The sequence below is a fragment of the Micromys minutus genome, assembly GCF_963924665.1.
Source record: "Micromys minutus genome assembly, chromosome: 23".
Classification (NCBI taxonomy): domain Eukaryota; kingdom Metazoa; phylum Chordata; class Mammalia; order Rodentia; family Muridae; genus Micromys; species Micromys minutus.
Window position 1 is genome coordinate 354,470 of NC_137958.1, and position 23,346 is coordinate 377,815.

At 44.2% G+C, this 23,346-nt stretch overlaps 1 protein-coding gene across 1 annotated transcript in view; it reads right to left on the reverse strand.

The window, feature by feature from the left end:
* Positions 1-23,346, reverse strand: part of PTPRM (protein tyrosine phosphatase receptor type M) — a gene marked incomplete at its 3' end in the record, with an annotated part of 489,137 nt that overhangs the window by 336,905 nt on the left and 128,886 nt on the right. The window contains exon 2 of the mRNA XM_080936340.1: positions 576-698. Coding sequence (XP_080792466.1) covers positions 576-698 — 123 coding nt within the window. The remainder of the gene's footprint in view (positions 1-575; positions 699-23,346) is intronic.

Below are 23,346 nucleotides of genomic sequence, written 5' to 3' on the forward strand. Positions count from 1 at the left end.
AAAAAAATTCTGATTGATGCTTAGTGAAGTAAGTAGTTTTACTTAGGATAAAGTTCACTAAGCACTTCTTTGTCGGGGAGAAGAGACAACAAATCAAAACCCAAACAAACAAACAAACAAAACCCACATCCAGCCGGCAGTCTCACTGCATTCTCCCAACACTGTCGGGATCAAGATTTCCAGGACAAGAGAGCCCTGAGGCTCTGACACTGGGAAAGGAGGCATGCTTCAAGGTGCTAGAGTCCCATCCTCGACACATAATTCCAGGAGAGACATCTAACTGTTCCCACACCGACTGCTCGAGAAAGAATCATCTGAATGACGTCCACTAATTCGGCTAAGTGCACCCAAAGATGCAGAGAGTGGACCATAAGTAGCTTTCCAGAGAGAGATGCCAGGCTAAACTCCTGTAGCTGCCTTTCTTATATACACTACCCTGCCTGGTTGACCAGCCAAGGAGAACAGGGCTCAGAGACAGACAGACAACTGCCTTCACCAGTACCCAGTGATGGTGTCCCATGACTATGAGATGCCCACCCCCATTTCAGAAAGAACACTGAAGATGGAGGGCAAACCTGATGGCATCCATGGGTCAGAGGTCGGTTTGGTCAAGGTGTTCACCTGCTCCCAATTGAAGTCATCATTGTCAGCTTGGCTGTACCCACATGTGCTGTGTGGCTCGTCAAAGAGGCAGCCACCTACAAGGGAAGACAGAGAGGCGATGTAAGTTACAACCAGAAATCTGAAATGAAGTAAGATGCATTACCACAAACACCACCTGAGTGTGATTTGACGCTTTCGATTGGGAACTGTGGGACTTTGAACAATGTTGTTTGATATTAACAATGCTTTACCAGTACAGATACAAACGCTGCTCTCTAGAAGAAACTTAATGTTGGTAGAAGACAATTGAAATAAAGAAATTTAAAATTCATATTTTCCCAGATGAACACTGAACTCAGAGAATTCATTCACCTTGCCTTGAAAACTTTAATAGGATCCCTGCAAGGACTCAGTATGTTTAAATAGAAATAATAATTTGTTCAAAAATTAAAATGAGACAGTTTCCCCCAAAACACTGGTGTGAGAGCGGAAAACAAGAAGGATGGCCTGCAAGATACCCTTCTGTACCTTATACAGAAGCAAGCTTCCGCCTGTGGTTTAGGTTTGAAGTCCCATAATAAAAAAATAGATCATGAAGTCACTTCATAATCCATACTAGACTTAGTGGAAGAAATTTCAAGGCTAAATGTGTGGCAAACATCTGCTTAATCTTGGTGCACTGAATGAAGCTATTTAAGTAAGGATATAAAAGGCAGTGTCCGAGTATGCACGGGCTCAGACCGGCTACTTCAGTGTCAGTGCAGCTCGGGGCTCTGGCAGTTTCTGTCCCACCCTACAGACTCCCAGATGCCTGTTACCTCCATTACTTAGAGTGGCAGGTCTTTGTCCAACTGGCTCACAGGGGACAGTAAATGAGGACACCAGTTCCAACGAGAATCATGAAAAGCCCTGCTATCCATTACATAATGAATAGTAGATATCACAGAATCAGCTGTGTAATAAATGAATCCTGTTAACTCAGAATATTAATTATAATTGCTGGCAACTTGGAAGCAGCAAAGACTTATGGCAAGATACAACATTAGGACTCTGTGATACTGTGCCTGCCACATATACCTTGAGGCAGGAGGCAAGAGAAACAGTAATTATAAACCAGAGGCAAAATGAATTTTAAAAGTCACCTGACTCAACTTTCATCCCCTCTCCCAATACCTAAATCAATCCTCTGCCTTCTCAGAAGACATGAGAGAAACTGCACGCTTTGTCAGGAGAAAACTCCCAGAACATTCTGAGAAGTTCTAATCCTCACTCTGCCTCTGGAACATACATCCATTTATCTTCCTTCTGCCCCACAAGGCAACAGTGAAATTCCTAGCCCTGGCACAGAAAACTGACAATTTAAAAGGAGCTGCTGTGTGCTACGTCTTAGCTTCCCCAGGCAATACATGCTCTGCTCTCCCTAATTCCTCCTGGAGGCTTCACACCTGTCAGCATCCTGGCAGGTGTTCTCCCAATGGTGTCCCAAAGAATGGCACCCTGTGCTGGGACGGAATCTGGCTGACATCTGCTCTTGCCCTTACTCCAACAACAGGCTGGACAAGAGTCCTGGTCCATCCTGAATTGAAAGCACTTCTCTTTCTACATCTGCTGTTTTCTTGTGTGTGTGTGTGTGTGTGTGTTTGTGTGTGTGTATGTGTTCCTTCTGAATGCACAGGGAATCCTCTTACCCTTACCGAATCTATCTCTTTTCCACTCCAGACCTTGAGCAACCTTGACGGTCCTGACCCTGCCATTTGGAAGATACTCAACGCTGCCTATATCTACATTATAGAATAATCAAGATTACTCACAAAATTGGAAAATGCTCCTGAATTTGAAACTTCTTGATCACTGACATAGCTTAACAAGTTCAAATACTTCCACACCTGGTTTCAGGTGATAGGGTCAAGATCAAATGGCTGACACACACACACACACACACACACACACACACAAAATAATGCAAAAATCATCATCTGTGTGCAGGCCTATGGAATGAGCAGTTTCTGTGTTTAGAGCTCAGCCGCATCTCCTGGAACTCATCTTATTATGTACCTAAGCATTTAAAAACACTCCTCAATGTGCAACATTTCTGGTTCCTATCATCTTGGAGAAGGGCTACTCTACCTGCCTCTGAAGAGAGGATGAGCACTCTGTCCAAATGTGCCTGTATATGCTGGAAAATGCTAGTGAGTCAAGAAACCTCAGGTTGTCCCAAGCAGCAATCTAGGATTTTTAGCCATGTCTTGGTCAACAGCTCTAGCACAAGGTGAAATCAGTGCACTATCTTCTGAAGGCTTTCAACATGTATAGTCTCAGCTAAGCTTTCTCTGGGGAACACCAGGCTCATTGTCAGAGGTACAAGATTAAAGTCAAAGGTTAATGCTCGGAACAGATGAACACCATGTGTCCCTCCTCTTATCAGTTTTACTGAGTTCTGGAGCAAAGTGGATCTGTCCAGCAGCAGATGCTAATGACATCCTGATAAGGGCAAGACGTTCAGAGACTATGTAACCATTTGTTCAGAGATTAGGTAAATATTTGGGGTGGTGGTGGCATTCTTCTGTTGCAAGCTGTAGTTGTGAGATGAGAATAGTTTCAGCACTTAACAACTTCAAAATGACTGTTGGCATTGAAGACATAACTAGATGCTAAAGTGAGAATGGAGAGAGAGAACCCACAAAGCAGTGTGCTGCCAGGGTGAGCACAGTAACTCTCGACACAGTGTGGCTCTGACCATTTGAAAGAAAGCGTGAAAGGAAAAAATATAACTCTCTGGGAGGATGCATGATTGTCAAAACCCTTGAAGATGGGCTTCGCTGTACATTTCCCGTTGTCTTAAGATATGTTGTCTTGTATGCATTCTTTATCAGTGAGAGCTCATGATAGTAAAGATGATTTATTGAACTAAAACAGAAAGAGATAAAAGGAAATGATGTCAGAACTGCCATAAAAAATAAAATCCCAGTTCTTGTGAGCCTGAGACAAGAGGGTCACAAGGGAGAGGCCAGCCTGGTATGCACATTGCATGGTTGAGAGCAGCCATGGATACAGAGCAAGACTCTACCTCGTGAAACAACAAACCAGACAGAAAAAAGAAGGGGAGTAGAGGGAGGGGAAAGGAGTGGAAAGAAGGGGAGGGGAGTGGAGAAGAGAGGAGTAGAAGGAGGAGGAGGGGAGGAGATGCAACCAATTAAAGAGAGGACAATTAAGTTTCTGATCTAATGTGATTTTTCACTAAAGCAAATGATAAGGCGGGTACAAGATAAAACAGGGCCTGACATTGGATGAGAGGGAGGGGAGGCAGGAACAAAGTTTTAGAAAGGGGAAGAGAGGAGAAGAAGGAGAGAACACAGTGGAAGACACAGAAGACCATCTTTGCACACCTCTGCATAGATATAGGTTGCAATGAATATTTTATAAGGAATGGAATTTTATAGGATGATTTGACTTGTCTAGGTGGTCAAATTATATCATTTTAATTGGATCAGAGATTATTGCACCGTGTTCTCCTTCACCTAGCGACTCAACTGAGTTCAAGAGAAGAAGCAGTGGTGAAATACACCAAGCCTGCCATGAAAATGGGATGTGTGGGCCTGGTGTGGTAATGACTCACAAAGGGAACTGTGTGACTATAGACACGACAGGAACCAAGGGATGGCTGCATGGAATGTGTGCAGAGTTCCCGACTAACAGGGAGGCAGCCAGGAGAGGGATACTAATCAGAGATAAATTAATGTTAGTTCCATATGTCCTGACAATGCCAGAACTAGTATGGGAGTGACCACCCAGGTCAGAGAGAGCCAGGGAACCACATGGAGTGGTCATGTACTGGAATTGGTTGAGTCTACTTTTTAAAAATACTGCAACCAAGTTCCAGAATCAACCCCTAGGTTTTTGTTGTTTGTCTGCTTTTTCCTTAATGAAATCATCTGAGTGGAAGAACAAGCATCTTGAGTCTGGAGGGATGACTGGAGTCTGGAGGCATGACTTGAGTCTAGAGGGATGACTTGGGTCTAGAGAGATGACTTGGGTCTAGAGGGATGACTTGAGTCTAGAGGGATGACTTGGGTCTAGAGGGATGACTTGGGTCTAGAGGGATGACTTGAGTCTAGAGGGATGACTTGAGTCTAGAGGGATGACTTGAGTCTAGAGGGATGACTTGGGTCTAGAGGGATGACTTGGGTCTGGAGGGATGACTTGGGTCTGGAGGGATGACTTGGGTCTGGAGGGATGACTTGGGTCTGGAGGGATGACTTGGCATTTAAGATTCCACACTGCTTTCAGAAAACCTTCATTTTGATCCCTGCCCCCAAACTGGACAGCTCACAGCCACCTATAACTCCAAGTCTAAGCAATTTAATGCTTTCTTCTGGCTTCTGTGGGCACTTGCACTCATATGCATCCACATACACCCACACACACACACACACACTTACATACATATACACACACTGCTTAAAAATAAAATCAATAGACTAGCACATAGACCCATCTGATACACTGCACTGTATGTAGTCCACCAGCAATCACCATAGCGAGAGCACAGTGAACACCTCATAGTGTAATGAAAGTAATGAAGGTCTGGAGAGTTGGCTCAGAGATTAATACGGTTTGTAGCTCTTGCAAAGGACCCAGGTTTGATTCCCAGTATCCAACTGCAGTTTAGAACTGTCTGTAGCTCTACTCCGAGGCACACATATGATACACAGACATACATGTGGGGAAAACACTTGTACACATAGAATACTACAACAATAAATTTTAGCTGAGCATATTGACACAAGTCTTACATTCCAGAACTTGGGAGACAGAAGCAGGAGGATCTCTGAGTTTGAGGCCAACTCAGTCTAGAGAGTAAATTTCAGTACAGATAGGGCTACACAGAGAAATTCTTCCCCCCTAAAAGAGGGGGAAAATGTGTTTCCTTAAATTCAATGCAGAATTGGTTTGCAATAATGTTATCAGAAAAAAAAATAAACTAAGTATGGCATAATATCCTCCTAAACAATAAAAACTATCTTAATCCAAGTGAGCCTTATTCATGTAGATCTCCAAATGACATGGCTATAAACTTGACTTTGGGCTCAATATCTTCTCTTTTTACTATGGCTTAAAACTATAAGCCAGTTAAATGTTAATGAACTCTACAAATTGTGGCTCTCCAACATTCTTTTATTCTGGCAATAATTACGTAGCAAGCCTAGTTGTCTAGAAAGGTCACTCCTGATTTATGAAAATAATGAAAATAAAATATTGCCATTTGCATACTGGAGGGAATTTATCTTGCCTCTTTTCTCTGGGGTAGCACAAACGGCTCATTTCACCAACAGTAATAGGAAATAATTACACTGTAAGGCATAAAGATGGTGGCCTACTTTTACTCCAGAAATACATTTGGAAGGTTTCATATCCACCTGAGTCATCGAACCAGATAGACAACAGACAACAGAACCAAAACAAACTGCCACAGGTTGTAGTCAGAAGTTGTTTTGGAAGACTGGTAAGATGGCTCAGTAGATATTGGAGCTTGTCATACAAGCCAGGCAACCCAAGTTCAATCCCTGGAACCTGCTTAAAGGTAGATAGAGCAAAGTGATTTTACAAAGCTATCCTCTTAATGTGCATGCATGCTGAGGTGGCTGTGCTCACAAATATGCATCAGGCTCACATGGGGGTGAGTTACTAAGATGCTGACTCATTGGGGCAGGAAAGGCTGCTCAGCAGCCACGAGTTCCTGTTGCTTATCCAGAGAACCTGAGTTCAGCTCTCAGCACCGACATGGCAGCTCACAACCACCTGTAACTCTAGGTCCAGGGGATATGATGCCCTTTTCTGGCCTCTGTGGGCACCTGTACCAAAGTGGCACATAGGTAGAAATGAATGTAAAAATGGACGTCCTCTGACTGTATCCTGCAGTCATGCCACGGGTCCAGCTCGCCTCTGTATGCATTTGCAGACCAAATCATTCTCTGTTTACACTCGGAGTGATCTCCCAGCTTTGTGAGCAGCAGCCCTCCCCTCCCTCCCACCCCATCTACTAACTTCATCCTAGGGGGATTCAAATATGCTATCAAAGCCTCTAAGGTTGGGGCGGATTCTATTACCTGAAACTGACTGTGTAGGCTGAAGTTTTAAATCAATACACAGTAGGTCAGAGTTCCACTGAGCTGGCCAGAGAGCAACCTGTGATGTCCAACATCCTCTGCTAGGTACAGGTAGCAGTTCCTTAGACTGTAGCAAATGCCTGATGCTTTATTTATTCCTCAAATCCAGTGTGAATCTTTTGTCTCAATATGTCAGATTCAAAGAACATGGCTTATAACATGAGATTCAGGTGCTTTCCATCTCCTTTCCTTTAATTTTTTTTTCTCTAAAATCCTAGAGGCAAGCACTGGTAGTTTTCAAATTCCTGTGCTGGGCATCAGCTTTAACGTAACATTGCTTGCTCTGTGAACACCGTCTACCCCACTGGTTCTAAACCCATTTGGGGGATCAAATGACCCTTCCACAGGGGTGGTCACCTAAAGCAGTCAGAAAGCACCAATGTTTACATTATGGCCCATAACAGTAGCAAACTTACAGTTATGAACTAGCAACTAAACATGTTTTGTTTAGGTCACCACAACACGAAGCGTCACAGTGTTAGGAAGGTTGAGAACCACTGGTCTAGACCTTTTACCTACATTTTCTGTCCCAGTTGGCAAGAAGTTAAAGTCTCCTCTCTGGGAGGGTGTGGGCCCGAAAGGGCAGGAAGAAAAGGCACATAGTCTCACAGAGTGCCTAGTCGGGTCCTTAGCACCTTCTCTAGTGCTGACATCTCTGACAGTAGCTTGTTCTAGAGCCCGCTCCAGTGCCTTTGCAGAGGGCCCCAGTGGAGCCCCGCCATACACAGCTTGTACTGGTCTTCAGGGCTTCCTGCAAGGTCTACAGGTGCCCCCTCACAAGGACTCCCTTCAAACACTAGCTCTGCCTGGCAGGGCTCAGCTCCAGGTCTGTGCTTGGTAGGGGCTGCTCCACCCTCTGCATCCCCAACTCACCAGAGCTCTCCTCTCCCCACAATGCAGTGCGGTCTCTATATGCCTCGTCCCACGTTCCAGCCTCGTGTTATTTCCACCTTCTGAATGGACCCTGGCTGACCACGCCTACTCTTACAGATGGCAGTTGAATGTGACCAAATAGCTCACACAGTTATCCTAGCATCTCAGCTCATAGCCAGCAGCTCAGCCAGGGTCTACATGCAAAACTCATGCTCTCCTGTAGGTGCCTTTCCCAGGCTGCCCTGAAGCCACTCAGTACTACACTGATTGTTAATGGCCTGCACCGTGAGGGAGCACCTGAAAGCGAGGCTTCTAAGAAGCAAATAGAGACAATCCAATGTCCGCTCATAAGCGTGTGAGATGAACACTCGTCCTGAACTGTTCTGCCGTGAACTGGCTGAAGTGACTCACAGACTGGAGCTGCTGCTGGTAACTGATGTCCATGGAAAGTTTCTTTGTGGAAGACTGTGATACGTTTTACTCATTTGTTTAAAATACAGAATGAATCCACTTCCGACAGGCTTTATCAAATGCATAAAAGACTGTTTAATGGGTCTCTCCATAGAGAAAACATATAAAAATCATACTAAAACACTCCTCCCAAGTACAATGTTCAGGGTTCTCTTTTCCTGAGATACACGAAACCACGGCTGGTTCTACCCATTTATTTCAATCTTGAAAGACAAACAGCTACAATCTATGCAATTCAAAGCGTAAGCAGAAAGTGATCTACAGCAAGACTAATTGTTTTAAGACTTAGAGAAAAAGTGCCTGCATCCACTTGCCAGAACCCCAGCCTTCTTCGTTTAAATCACACTGACAGCGACATTTAGTCGCCAGCTACATAGTAAAAGTATACGGTGCCTCTGAAACTTTGTGACTGCGCCGTGATGTTTAGTAGATCAGACACCGAGCATTATAGAAATGCTCTCCGACATAATTCAATCTAGCAAGTGGTTCTTACGCATCACACAGGCGTTTAAATGGCTAATGCGATGCTTTGTTGTAAAACACGCCGTGTGCCCGTGGATATGTTTTACATGGTGCCAAGCAAATGAGCTTGTTTCCAATGTTTCCATGGCTTATTACTCTTACCACAGCCTTCATTTCCTATCAGTCTTTGAGTTTCTGATACCTAAGCAGGCCAAAAGAAGCAAGCTGCAAAATGTTTTGGTTTTATTTCTATCCTTATCAATCTTAAAAATCTTTGGGTTTAATGGGTGGGGTCATTATTTCTATTTCTACCCCTGCCCCCTGTGGTTTTTGACTTGTCTCTGTTTTCCTGTCTGTGGATATGTTTCTAATAGAGCTGTTGCTGGATTTGAACAAAACCATTCCCTCGAACTTTCTGTGAATCTGCCTGGTGCTCCTGTCCTGCACACTGCAGTCCAGACGATGCATGGCTGCACTGTGAAAATCATCTGGTTGTCTGTCTTAGATAGAAATGGACAAATGGAAACACTGTCTGTGGGGAGAAGAACCTCTGTTCACACGTGATTTTGTGATGCCCTGGATCACTTGTGCCTCAGGTTCACACATTGGAGCAGGAATTATCAAGAGGGTCCCAGGACTAGATACATTTGTAGGACCCAGAGAGGAGCACAGAATTTCAGGTTGTAGCCCAACTCTTCAATCAGACACTGTGGCCATCAGCTATCTGGGCTTTATCAAGCTTCCACTGACTCTAATGTAGATTGTTTGACAATCATCTCTAGAATAACACATTTAACTAGAACTCCTGGGACAAGCCTCAGGGATCTATCGCTTTTAAAAAGGTCCCAGAATAATCTAATCACTGACCTATTTTTAAAAGTCTGCTCTAGATTGGTAGTTACAAATAGTTTAAGAAGACATTAGCAAGCTTTGATGGGCCTAGAGAATAGCTCAGTGGTAGAATGCTTGCTCTGGGAGGTCGTGGGGGTCCATCCTTAGCATTTACAAAAGGGACATTGTTTTCTTTCAAAAGTCACATGACACTATGTTTGTTATAGTTTTGTTTGCATAGTACAGTACAGAAAAAGTTGAAACCCAAATATTTTCTGCCATTTTCTGCCATAAATATCCAGACACACTCTGCTCTTTCAAGGGACCTGAACAAATCCTTTTGGCCGTCACAGTTCTCAATATACATAAACGTCTCATACATGAAGGACAATAAAACATCAGGGCTGGCTCAAAGACCTAAACACCAGGTTCCCAATCCCTGACAGAATACCTTTCATCTGTTGTTTTCCTCCTAAGTGGATCCTCTCAACAAGCAGAAGATGGTCATGCTAAAACAAACACAGGAAATCAAAGCCCAGGAGCACTCCTACCTGCTTGCTGTGGTTTACAGATCTATCTCTTGATAAATTTACTAGCGTACATTCTTGTCTGAAGTGGCAGATAAACTGAGTCCAGCCATCAGTCATGATGGCTAAGGGCATGCCTCAAGGAACACAGCTCTATACATGGCATTCCTTGAGCAGGGTCAAATTACGAGGAAAAGGTACACAGCATTCCATGCATTCTCTTGGTGGTATGAACCATTTATTCTAGTTTCCTGTAAGTAGGAGAATGACTAATAAAACATAGGATGGGTAAGTTGTGCAGATAGATGTGCTGAAATGGGATCAGGGAGGCAGGTTCTGAGGAGTCCCAGATCTGGCTATAACAAGTCTTGCTCACTGTCTTAGATTCTAGAGGTAAGCAGCCCTCATATCAAATGTCCATTTGACTTCCATGAATTCCAGGATGTCAAGAGAACTATGTGGTAAAGAATGAATGTGCTTGGCCCAGATGTCCCAGACCTCAAAGACTGAGAAATGAAAGGAAGGACTTGCCACTCTTCCTGACCACCCCCACTATCTTTCTCCCGACTTCATGATTGGCACATTGAAGCATCTCACCCCCTTCAGGGTGACTCTCAGATTTAAAGATCCTGAGCTTTGCTAGTGTGACAAAGCTTCCTCTCACTTAACCTTATGCTCATTTCAGGACACATTGTGTCCAATGCCAAGGGACCTGATGTCATTGTTGAAATGACTGTGGGATTATGTGCTGTCTTTAGTCTCTGAAGTTCCTTGAAGGATGTTTCCATGAATAATCCTGATCATGAGAAAATCTGAGAGTCTTTCCCTTATGGAATACAAGGCCCTATTATTAGCTGCCCATGGAAGCAGAGAAGGTTAAACTTGTTGGTATACACCAATTGTGGCCATTGATTCAAGCTGATATATTAATATATGAGGCTCACAGCATCTTGAAGAGAAACACCAATGAACAGACGTTCTTTTATATTGTTGATAGTGACTTGTGCGTAGCTTAGCTCTCTGCTTGGCATCTTGTGATCCATGTGACTCTCTTGAGGCTGTCCTGATCAGTCCTTCATCCCTCCTATATCATAGTTTGAGTCTCAGCCTAGGTCTATACTCTTTGTTCATGAACTGCCTATGGGCAAACATTTTTATTTTATTATGTAACACACATTATTGGGTTTATTAGTTTGAGGGGGACATGCATGTTTGAGGGGAAGAGAGAAGAGCCATGCCCTGGGCTGTCACTGAACATCAACATCTAGGCCACACCCGTGGAAGAAGTCTTCCTAGAGTTCTCTCTCTTTTGATGTGACTGGGGGCAGGGGTCATCTCCTTCCCTCTCTCAGTCCCATGCCTTCCAACTAGGACTTAGGTATCAGTCATTAAATCAGGTACTGGGAAGGGAAAGAAGGGATAGCAGAGGAGACAGACAGATGTGAATATGACAATACTCAGGGGACATCAAGAGTTAAAAAGAATAACATAGAAATTCTGTAGGGAGCAAGAGAAAGAATAAACGTCAATACTGAAGCCCTTCTCCTAAACCATCCACAAGAAAAGGAAAGCAGAGAGTCAGCAACTGGAAGAAAAACTCTGCAAAGATACACCAGGCCTGCTATTCTAAGAATCTGCATAATGAGGCTACTGTTTAGCCGACCTCAGCACAAGTCAATGAGAAACACAGACTGTGTGGAGCGCACTGGGGCTCTACTGGGGCTCTGTGTAAAGGCAGCCAGTCAAGATGGGTTTTAGGTCAGAAACACAAAATAACATGCTAGTCTTCTAAGTGTATAAGATGAAAAACTAGTCAGTACTTAGTAACAAACCGTGGTGCTCTTGGGCCCTGAAGAAAGCAAGTTATGAAGATTTGTTACATAGTTTTTAAAATCAGAAAACAGAATCTGTACAAAATCCCCCCAGCTGAGAGCAGAATCTGTGCAAAATCCCCCCAGCTGAGAGCAAGATTTATAAAGCACAAAAGTGGCGTGAGTCAGCCTTCCCATCCACTCCCTGTCTAGGACCAATTAGTTGTTCTCATGTAGCAAATTAGGAACGTTAACTTTCTCAGGGTCACTGTAGCTAGTTCGTCTTTCTTGTCCTAATTAAGGGAACTGGTCCCATTTTATCATGCGGTCCACCTGAGAACTACAAAGAGCAGGTTGTCTGAGAGCAGCAAGCTGGTCTGGGAGGCAGGGGGTCTGGGTGCCACTCCTGTGGCATTGTGGAAGGTGACTGGCAGTCACAGGAGAGATATAATAGGAAGAACATGCTCACCACCTGTGACAAAACATGCTGACCACTGGTGAGACAAGCAAACTCCTACCCTGTAAACTTAAAAGCTGGTCTCTTCCTCCTACTTCAAGAATGCTGTCAGGATGAAATGTGTTCATAAATAGAATATTAAAAAAAACTGTAATTATCTTCTTACCCTCTTTTCTTCCTATCTGTCTAGTAAACAGGTAAACACTGACTTTCCTCTTCTCAGGCAGTGAGCAGTCTATTAGCTAGTGTGGTTGAATTAGATAACCAGCTACATTCTTCAGAACGCGCTCTCTCTCTCTCTCTCTCTCTCTCTCTCTCTCTCTCTCTCTCTCTCTCTCTCTCCCTCCCTCCCTTCCTCCCTCCCTCTCCCCCCCTCCGCCTCATTTACTTATTTGGGTTTTTTTGTTTATTAGCTTGCCCCTGGCAGGTCTCAAACATCTCAGCTGAATTGATGCAGCAAACAATAGGGAAGCCCTGACCCGCTGGGATTCCACTGGGTCCACTGGGATTACAGTTACTTTAAACATTGGGGATCCCATGGGCAACTAATGTGTATAAGTAACAATATTTAATAACTTTAAGTCTGGATTATCTATAAAAGCAGTATCTTTATCCTAAGATAAAATTAAATCACCCTCTCCACCCTACCTCTTTCCTTTGCCCTCCCCCCTCAGTTTTCATTCCTTTTCTTTAATGTCTTGGTATTCTTGTGACAGGGTATTTTGAAACCCACATTGGCCACAAACTCTCTGTCCAAAATGCTGGGATCCTGGTAAGTAAAATGTAGCCCAGCTCTGTACCATTGTGGGATGCACTGTAAGCTATAGTTAGCCTTAGCCATATTGGGCACACATTGTAAAGAGTATCAAACCTAAAGTGAGCACAATTTGAAAGCAAAGAAAACCCCTGTAAGTCAGTACAGCACAGACTGGCTTTACCTTAAGGACCTGTAACCCTTCAGGGGGCCATGAATTGGTCTGGAGGAGACTTCAAAGAGCAGCTCCATTTCTGGAACATTAAAGACAGTGGAAAAAAGTAGATGGAGCTACCATTTTGTGACATCTCTGTCTTGCCTTGACCATCACTGCAAACGCATGAGCAAAAGTTGTCCCTCTAGAGTCGCTAAGTCCAACCTGAGGAGCTAAAATTTCCAACATTAGTAATAGACTCACTCTATCCTGGGTTTATAGAAGAACAGGGAGATGCTCACCACCTTTCCACACGCACTTGACTAATGAAAAGATTCTTAGGCTGGGAGAGAAAACCAACTGGCACCAATTGTGATCCCCATTCCCCATGCTCTATCAATTTCAGAGAGATGTTTATTAAAGAAGCATAGACATGACCTTACCTACAGGACAGTAGAACAGGTCTCCTACTAATAACACCTAATAAGGAAATTCATTTGACTTCTCTACTTTATATCACTAATTTCAAATTAAAACAGAAAGCCCATGGGGAAAACAGAAGATTTAATTAGGTCAGGAGGAAAATATGGACTTCAATTATTTCTTCAAAAATAAGATTCCTACCATTGCACCTGAGGGGTTGGATCTCTGGATCCATTAAACAAAGAGTAAGACATGCCATTGCAAGTGAAGAGCTGCAGATCTAGATTGATTAAACACCCTGTCTACCTTCAGTGCTGAGATACATCCCTGACTTAAAGTTGGATAGGAAAACTTTATGTCCCTCCCATGCTTCTAAGAGTACCTCCGAACCACCCACTTTTCTACTCATAGAAGAAGGGTTTCCTACTCTTCTAAGGTCCCTACCTTCACAACAAACACATGGCCTTCTCCCTCTCTGCTCCATGCTCTTCCCTCATTGTTCAGTGATTCTAAAACCCAGCATCTTAGGAGGACATTGAAAATACAACAGAGCTAGCCTTGAAATCTGTCTCTCCATGACAAAAGTATACCGGCAGAAGTGTTGTCACTCCATGGGGTATCAAATTCTCAGTGACAGATCAGTAGTTAGCCAAAGGACAATTTATTGGCTGCCTGAACCTGATTAGCAGGGATCAATTATTAATGCATAGGTTCTGATCCTCAGCGCACGTGGATGGAATCAGAGCTGCAGAGACTAGTGTAGAACACTTCCCCAGGGACCACTGCTAGAGGGGTCTGGGGGACCGGACAGTCATGTGCTCAGACTAGTCTGAAGGACATGCCACTCAACTGTCTCTGAGGAAATCACACTATTGCACTATATGACTGAAGGGCATGTCCTCTAGTGCCTGGTGTGCCCCTGCCCACCTCCACACTCCTGCTCATGTGCAAACCTCCCCTTCCCTCTTCCATGTTCTCCTGTGCCTTTGCCTGGAGCACTTCACAGCATGCTCTTGAGACCTCTTCCCTAGTTGTTAGATATTTACTAACACTAAGGCCATTCTCATACATCCAAGAATATCCCTGTCTGGGTTCATTCATATACTCGGATTCCCACTGAAACAGCAAGTACTAGCTACTAGGGCACATTTGATGCAATACAGGCACAGAGGCTAAAGTTTACCTGACTTAACAGAGCAGATCCAATCAACATGCAGTTTCTCCTGAGTCATACCAAGGCTCTGCAGAGCCTCCTGACCCTCAGTTTTGATACAAATACATGACATACATGTGATCAAATGCAATTCAATGCTGACAAGAAGGTGACTGTATCAGAAAGGACAAGGTGGGAATCACAGAGAAGGAGGCACTGAAGCCATAGTTGGGAAACACAGACAGAGCATGAGCAAGACTCGCTTGTGTGCTCATGCAATTAAAGTTTACCAGGGCACAAGTTATATCTAAGAGTGGATGAAGACAAGGAAGGCTGCCAAGTTCACGGAGAATACTGGCATCCTGAGCAGGGTTTCGATTTTCACACTGCCATGAATATGATTTGCTACAGCCGTCATGAGCACATGCTGACAAGTGGGGGACAGGAAAATTATTCCCTCTCAGAGACAAGGGACATCATCACAGCATTACTGACACTGAGTCATATACTAGACAACCCAGTAGAACTTGAGACTAGGAATCCCACCCCCCAAGAGGCACATCTCCTCACAACAGTAATACATCTACATAACCACAAAGGAAGCCCACTCTGGGGTGTTTTCTACATATTGACTACCTGAGAAAGTTCTGTCTTCTTAAAAGTGTCACATTAGATATTTTACCTTTGAACTTTACAGCCAAACAGCACCGGCGTCTCAAAACCCCAAGGACCCTCTTTTGACTTATTGAAACCTGATGATAATAAAAAGATGTTAGTTAAAGAGAGGTGGAGAGAGGGCTGAAGATGTAGCTCACTGTCGGAGTACTTGCCTAACATGCATGAGATCTGGTGTCTCTCCAGTGGCAAAGGGAATGAGAAGCTGGGTCGGGAGGAGACAGGTTAGACCAGTGGTTGCAAAGAGGTGCCAGACAAAAACTTACTCTTGGGCTCAACTCTCAGTGATTGCTCTGGATCTTGTATAAAGGAAAGCGCATTAAACAAGGGTCAAAGAGGTAACTCAAAAAGGGAAAGGAAGACATAGGCAAGCTTACAGAGGCCAGAGTTTGGATGCTTACTTGCTTTTTAATTTGTACCAGAAGAAAAACAAAGAGCCATCAAAAGCTCAGAAAATTCTGGGACCGGGTTTATCTGGCACACATCAGACACTGGATTCAACCCACAGCACCAGGACAAAAGGACAAAGGAAAGCGCAGTGTGGAGAGGGTGCCAGCGATCTAAATATGTCTTTGAAATTGAAGAAAAGTTGTTGTGTTCTCCAGCTTGGGATAACTGGGCTGAAGGAAATTTCTATCAATTCTAGAACAGCAACTCCTGCCCAGTCCAGTGTGAGGGGGAGGGAGACAGGGCTTGGGAACAGAGGAGGCGAAGCCGCTGCTTACAGATAATTCATGGTCATGCACAAGGCCAGTTCCAAAGGGAGGCCTTAGTCAAAGATGAGTGTGGGTTCTTCTGCCTCCAGCTTCACATCCTCCACACTCCTCACTGGGCACAGCAGGGAATGTAGTTCACCACAACCTGTGGCTTGCAGATCATAGACGTGGCCACAGCAGGCCAGTGATCATTAAGAACTGACACAAATGTGGGCGATAGAATTTTCTTCTCAATGAAGTTCAAGTCCCTTTAAAAGCCAGTGGCAAACAGAACAGTCTAATATTCTGGGGCCAATCCTCAAATCTTACTTTTGTAAATATTCAACTCTACAGGCCCGTGAGCATTTTCCTAGGCTACTGAAGCATGGCTGTGCACCTTTCTCCTCTCTGGGAGTAGGCAAACTTCACTCATCCACACCCAAGAAGGGACGCCATCAGCTTTCTCTTCCTCCTCCTCTTCCTCCTCCTCTTCCTCCTCCCCTCCTGAGTATGTTTAATACGTTTAGATATGAGCCTGTGTGTATATGCATGAGTACACACGTGACATAGGACATGCACAGAACCACCTCAGCCATCTGTCCTCCACCTCACTTGGGACATGCCTACTTGCTGGTTCGTCACTGTGTGCACCAGGCAAACTGCAAGTTTCCAGAAATTCTTGTCTCTGCCTTCCATCTTGCTATAAAAGCAGTGGGTGCACCTAGCTTTATATGGGTTCTTGAGATTTGAACTAGGGTCCTCAAACTTGAAGGAGTGCTTTAGGAACTGAGCCATCTCTCCAAGTCTCTTTTCTTCTTTCTTTGTGTATTTGCATTTCTTTCTTCTTGATAGGACTGTTTTAAGACAGGATTTTGTTATGTAGTACTGATGTGCCTGGTTCTAAGTTGTCCAAGCGCTCTTCATACTACTTTCCAGAGTGCTGGCACTGCGGGCATGCACGCCACCCCTGGCTATGTACTGCACTTACCTCATCCCTCTAACTTCTGGTTCTCCTCACGATATAAAGCGGTAAGCTGATTCAACAAGTCACATATTCAATTTCTTATAGAACCTTTAAGAGGAAAGCCCCCAAACACTATGGTAGAACATTTTTTAAAATATCAAAAACCTTCCTTGGAGCTTTTTGAGATATGCAGTGCACAACCATTGTCTCCAATCACCACACCACAAAGCTGCCTAGACCATCTTGCTCTACCAGGTTGGAACTTCATGCCCATTGAGCAGCACCTCCTTGTCTAACTCTCTCTCTGGCTCTGGCATCCCATACTGACTGAATGTCTATGAGACAGCCACTCTAGCTTGTTCATGTGAGTGACATTCCTGAGCTGCTTGCCCTTCTGCATCTGTTTATCCTGTTTAACACAATGGTCTCTAGTACCACCCATGTTGTGGCAAACGGCAGGCTCTCATTCCCTGTTAGGTCAGGAAGTAGTCCATTGTGTTTCCTCTGTGTGTTTAGGCTTGTGAACACACAGAATAATTCTGTATCTTGCTATTATAAACAGTACCACTATGAGCCAGAGGATGCAGATAGGGCTTAGACACCTTGGCTTTTGGTTTTTCTGTGTGGTTGGTTTGGACCTTTTGTTTGTTTTGTTTTGCTTTTGTTTTCTGTCTTTTTTTTTTTTTTTTTTTTTTTTTTTTTTGGCACACATACTCAAGAGTGTAATCTTAGGCAGTTTTCTTCAACATTGTTAAAGGGATCACCACACTTTTTTCCACAGTGACAGCACTACTGTACATTTCAAGCACCAGCGTGGGAGGACTCCCTTTTTCCTCCTGCTTGGCAGTGTTGCTTTCTGTCTTTGTAGCAGGCGTTCTTGCTGGGGTGGCATTATGGCTCACTGCAGTCCTGACTTCAGGTCTGGATGATTGTAGAGGCAGAACATTGCCAGCCACTGCCACCTGTATGTCTCCTTTGAATAAAATGTCTACTCAGTACACTGTCCATTTGAGCTGAGCATTTATTTCTCAATATTTGGAGTTCAGCACATGTTCAAGATTGGAACTACTTAATGAATACAAAGTTTCCAAGTGTTTTCTACATTTCTCTCTGGTGATGTTTGCTTTCTTATAAGGAGCTTTTTACTGTGACATACACTAAGAAGGGATTTTAAGTGTGTTCATCATAGAGAAGGGATATGATTTGGGATCTATTCATGTTTAACCTTATTCTGGTGTATATATGCATCATGACATCACATAGTAACATGGTCATGGATTTTTTTTTTAGTTTTTAATATACCAATTAAAAATCAATTTAAGTTTGGCATGTGTTGAATCTTAACTGTTGATGTTTCCTTGAAAATATAGTTTACCTGTGTTTTCAGAGATAGTTCTGCTTCTTTTCATGGGTTTGATTTTTCTCATTGTCATCAGAATCATGACCCCAAATATCACAGTGTCCCTTCGGAAATTAAACTGAAGAGCACTTAATCAAACAATACATTCGAAAAGGTGAAAATGGAGTGTCCTGCTTGGGCATTGAGAGCAGGACACAGAAAACCAGGCCACAGGAGCAGCATACAGAATAACATCGCATCTCTCACTTGCATGCAGAGCCATATTGCTTGTCCTGCTTGCCAACACAATTGCAGGGAGTTCTGTTTAGCCCGGCTGATCCACCTCACAGTCCAGCTCCATCTCCTTCTGACCTCGGCAGAGGGATGTTAGGTCTACTCCCTAACTTCTTAGAATCCCACACATCATCTCTGTCCTTCTGTGGCTTCATTCTCAAGAGAATAGATACAAAAGGAACAAAGCCACTCAGTATGAAGAAGAATCCTGGGCGGTTGAGTGTCAATCGCATCAAAGGATACTTTATGTCTTCACAAGTATCACAGGTACCCTGCCACTATTCTAGGCAGATCCTCTGGCCACACTAGCTGCCTAACCCCAACCCACTTGGTGAACCCCAGGCTAATGAGAGCAAGTTCCAGATCAAAGAGCAATTCTGCTTTAAGAAGAAAGTTAAAGGCATCGATGAATGTAGTGTCTTCTCCTCCCCAACACACATTAAGGCACATGCCCTCACTCAAATGGACTCACATGGATGTACACTGCAACACCAGACTCCCTTTCTTTGCAGATGAGAGCTCAAAATTCCAAGATACAAACTCACTTTCCTGGAGTGGCCTGGCCATAAAAGCAGAGATTCCTGTGGTGCTGGAACAGCAAGGTGTGAGTGAACACTGGTGGGAGTGAGAAGCCAAGTCCAGTGTGGGGGCAGAGAGACAAAGAAAGGCCAGTTAAGATGTGAATGTTTGGGGCTGTCTTCAACAGTTAGAGCCGTTAGAGAGGGATCAGAGAGAAGCCAAAGGTGAGACTTCTAACAGAGGATGTGAAATAGCAGATTCACCTCAGAGGAAAGTAAGAGGTAGCAGCCAAGCAACACAGGCCCAGCGTTTTGGAATCTGTCCATTCCAGGACAGACAAGCTCAGGTGCAAGTGACATTGGCCTTGAATATTGACCAAGGATGTCTTCACCCTCCAGGCTCCCCACAGCTCTCCTACCATCCCATGATACATACGTATAAAAACAACCCTGAAAGTGTCACTGGGAGCAGGGGACAAACTATTGCATGTGTACCTGTTGTGAGCTGGAATCTGCTGTGGTCACTAGGAGATCCCAATGTGATCCTTGGTGTGTGCCCAGGGCCTTTGCATCTATCCCCATTGCTGGCCTCAAATGCTCATCTAGGGGAATCTAAAGGCTTGACACTGGAAGGGTTAATTTGGTGTGTACTCTTTTAGAAATAAAGAATAGAATGAAGAGAACTGGTACATGATATAGAGAAAGAATACTTCTGAAAGTGAGCAGGATAAGGAGCTAAAGCAGAAGGCATACAATGGCTAATGGGGGGGGGGTGCCCCAGATGCACAGCAGAAATGGTTTCCAATGGCCATCGAGGAGCTATTAGGCTACCCGGGCAGAACCTGCCATGGGATGCTCTTGTCTCTACAGTTACATGAACCCTGTAGACACTACCATGCCCATATTTTGCAGAGCCAGGGATCAGGCAGGTGATTTTACAAATTAGTTACAAAGAAGGCTAATCCCACCAAGTAATTTAGAGGAAAACTTGGCCATGTTAAAAAAAAAAGTTACAAAATCTCCTTTAACAAGCTTGATTGACTAACAAGTTTGATTGACACATCACCTGAATGCTCATTTTGAGATAATAACAAAATAATGGAAACTTCCAAGTGAACAAGGGACATTGATTAAAATGCAGCTTATTAGAATGAAACTTACTCCACGGCATCTCCTTTTACAGTTGCTGAAGTTACGACAGAGAAAAATTAGCTTCAGTCATAAACCCATCCTGTTCTTCCAATTCCCCAGCAAAACGTGGGACCGTTTTATGTGCTGGGAAATGCTTACCCAGTGTGATACCAGGCCTTATAACCCAAAGTGAATAAGGGGTGTGCTTAAGAGGCGTAGAAGGTGCATTAACCAGCATTTACCTGTCCTGAGCAGGGTGGATAGCATGCATCTTCCGGTGTCTGCAAACACAGGCTTTTATATGACTTTCATTTTAAACGCTTGATGAGGCAGAGGCTGGGCTAGCCTTGAGAGGGGAATCATTTTACTTGAAAGTGAAATTGTTTTAACTCGAGGGAGATGGGAGATTGTTGATTATGAGTATCTCTACCAAGCAGACAACACATGCGTATGTGAGGGAGAGACAGCAGTGTGCGAGATACAGGGATTCGTCTTTGGTGTCTGATCCTAAAGGTGCAAATTGTGTCATCACAGATTTTAACCAGACTTTGAAGAATGGACCAGGTCATTATAGTCACACTTTAATGCGTCACACATGCACAGGTCGCTTGAACCCATGCAACTGCTTTTGTGTTTTTGTTTTCAGACATACCCATAGTCTCCAAAAGATGATTGGCTTATAGCTTTTGATATCTCATGGTATATAAGGAGAGCAAGGAAAGTTCTGGATTATAGGGAGGAAGGCAATTAATGAGCTATTACTATTTAAAGAGAAAAAAAATCCCTGTCAAAACAGCTTGACAGAGAAAATGGTGGTTTTTAGCATCCACAGCTTGCAATAATGCTGCCAACAAAAGTGGTGGGTGGTGGCCCTGCTAGCTAAACGGAGCTGCAGTAGGGAAAGGGAAGAAACACACTACCCCGTTCCCTCTCCAGCAGCCCCTGCCCACCACAGCTGGCTGGGTCCCCGCAAGGCTCCCAGCTCTTCTTAAAACAATTTGGGGGACTTGATGGGCAGATAAGAACAACCTAAGACCCTCCCATGAGTACATGACAGTGCTTGTCTGACAGAGTTCTCTCCCAGAGCAAACGGGGCCATTTATTTGGAAAGATGAGGGGAAGAATTCTAAAATTATCCTACAGTTAAACACTGGGAAATCCATCTAAAGGTTTTCCTGGGACATCTAGCTGTGAAGTTGGCCCTAATGGGAATGTCCCAAAATGGAAAGGAAGGCTGTGGGCTCCTAAGACAACTTGGTCTCCTGCTCTTTGAGTCATGTGGAGGCCACAGTGAAGGTCTTTGATCTACAAAGAATTCATCCATCAACCTCTTTGTGCTGCTGGGATCTGCATCTGTCTCTGCTGCTTAGGGTGAGATTAACTAGAGAACTGTGGCTGTGCTTACTGTGGCTGCAGGACTAAGCACACCCCTACAAATCTGCCGTTCTGTCTTCTAGGGCTAATCCAGCAGAGCTGTGAGCTCCTGGCAAGTTACACAGCAAGTTCAAGGCCCAACTGAGTAATGTACTCTCTCTAAACTAGCCTGGGGGGGGGGGGGGTGACAGTCAGCCCCTCCATATCCAATACAGACACAAGGAGGACGAGAAGGCTACCCCATCAGTGACATGTTTTGTGCCCTGTGTGTTCACATTTGCCTCAGCCAGAGTAAACTGTTCACTGTGGCTTACTGGCCACATGTTAACTATTTACATACTAACTAAAACAAATAAAAAATAACGAAATATTTATTTATTTACCGTTTTTTGTTTTAATGTCTATGAGTGTTTGTCCTGCCTAAATATGTGTGCCATGTGCCTGCCGGACTCCTTTGGAGGCTAGAAGAGAGTATTGAATCCCCTGAGACTAGAGTCCCATGTGAGTGCTGGGAATCGAACCTGGGTCCTCTGTAAGCGCCAAGCCTTCTCCCCCGCTCTCAGGAAATGACAATTTAGCAGACCTTCCTTAGGAAATGACAATTTAGCAGACCTTCCTTAGGAAATGACAATTTAGCAGACCTTCCTTACAGACTCTAGCGCTCAGCAGACTGTCTGGCCGGTTCCCTCATGGCAAAAGCTTGAAAGCATGGTGTGACTTCAGGGGTTTCTTCTGAGGATTTGGAAGGTCTTTTAATGTATGAGGCACTACAATAGTGAGTGAGGCCAGTAGCCTGGCGCACAGGTCTAGAGCCAGTGGGGGATGGGCTCTAAGGTGTCCTAGTAGAAAAGGCAGGGCGAAGTATTTTATTTTACCCAAGACTTTGTACAACTTACTTGAAAGTTGCCCTCCCTGCATTGTCCCTCATGACTCCTCATAGCTCCACCCTTTCTCCTGCTGATTGGTTTCCTCTAGTTTAGGACCCCCAGGGCCATGAGGTAAAAATCCTTACCCGGCAGTATTGGCTCTGAAATGCCCAAGCTGCTCACATGGCTTACAGGCAAATTGATAATGATCTTTTCAAACAGAATCTGATAATCTGCACCACATGTATGTGCCCCAAATCTGCAGACATTTGTGGAGTGATGGTTTTACAAATTTGGTTTTCCTAATCTTGAGACGGCCTTAAAAGGGTCTTATGATTGACTCTTATTAAGAATTCTCTAGTTTTAACTTGGATGACAAAACTCATACAGGGAAGAAAAAAATTACACTTGACAAACCAGGAGTACGTGTGGAAAGGAGACCAAAGTGAAGTGTCTAAAGACTACTACGGAAGCCCTCTGGGATCCTCCCTACTACGGAAGCCCTCTGGGATCCTCCCTACTACGGAAGCCCTCTGGGATCCTCCCTACTACGGAAGCCCTCTGGGATCCTCCCTACTACGGAAGCCCTCTGGGATCTGCCCTACTACGGAAGCCCTCTTGGATCCTCCCTATGTCTCAGGTGCCTCCTAAGACCTCCTGAGGGCTGAGAGTTATCACACTGGCCAGGAGGTTTCCTTGGATAAGGAATCACAGATGTACAAGGATGATTCTGACAGTGACCTTGAATGTAGCTGCTTAATTTTCTCCCAGGAGGCTGAAAGAAGCCTTGGCTCTGGCAGGGTT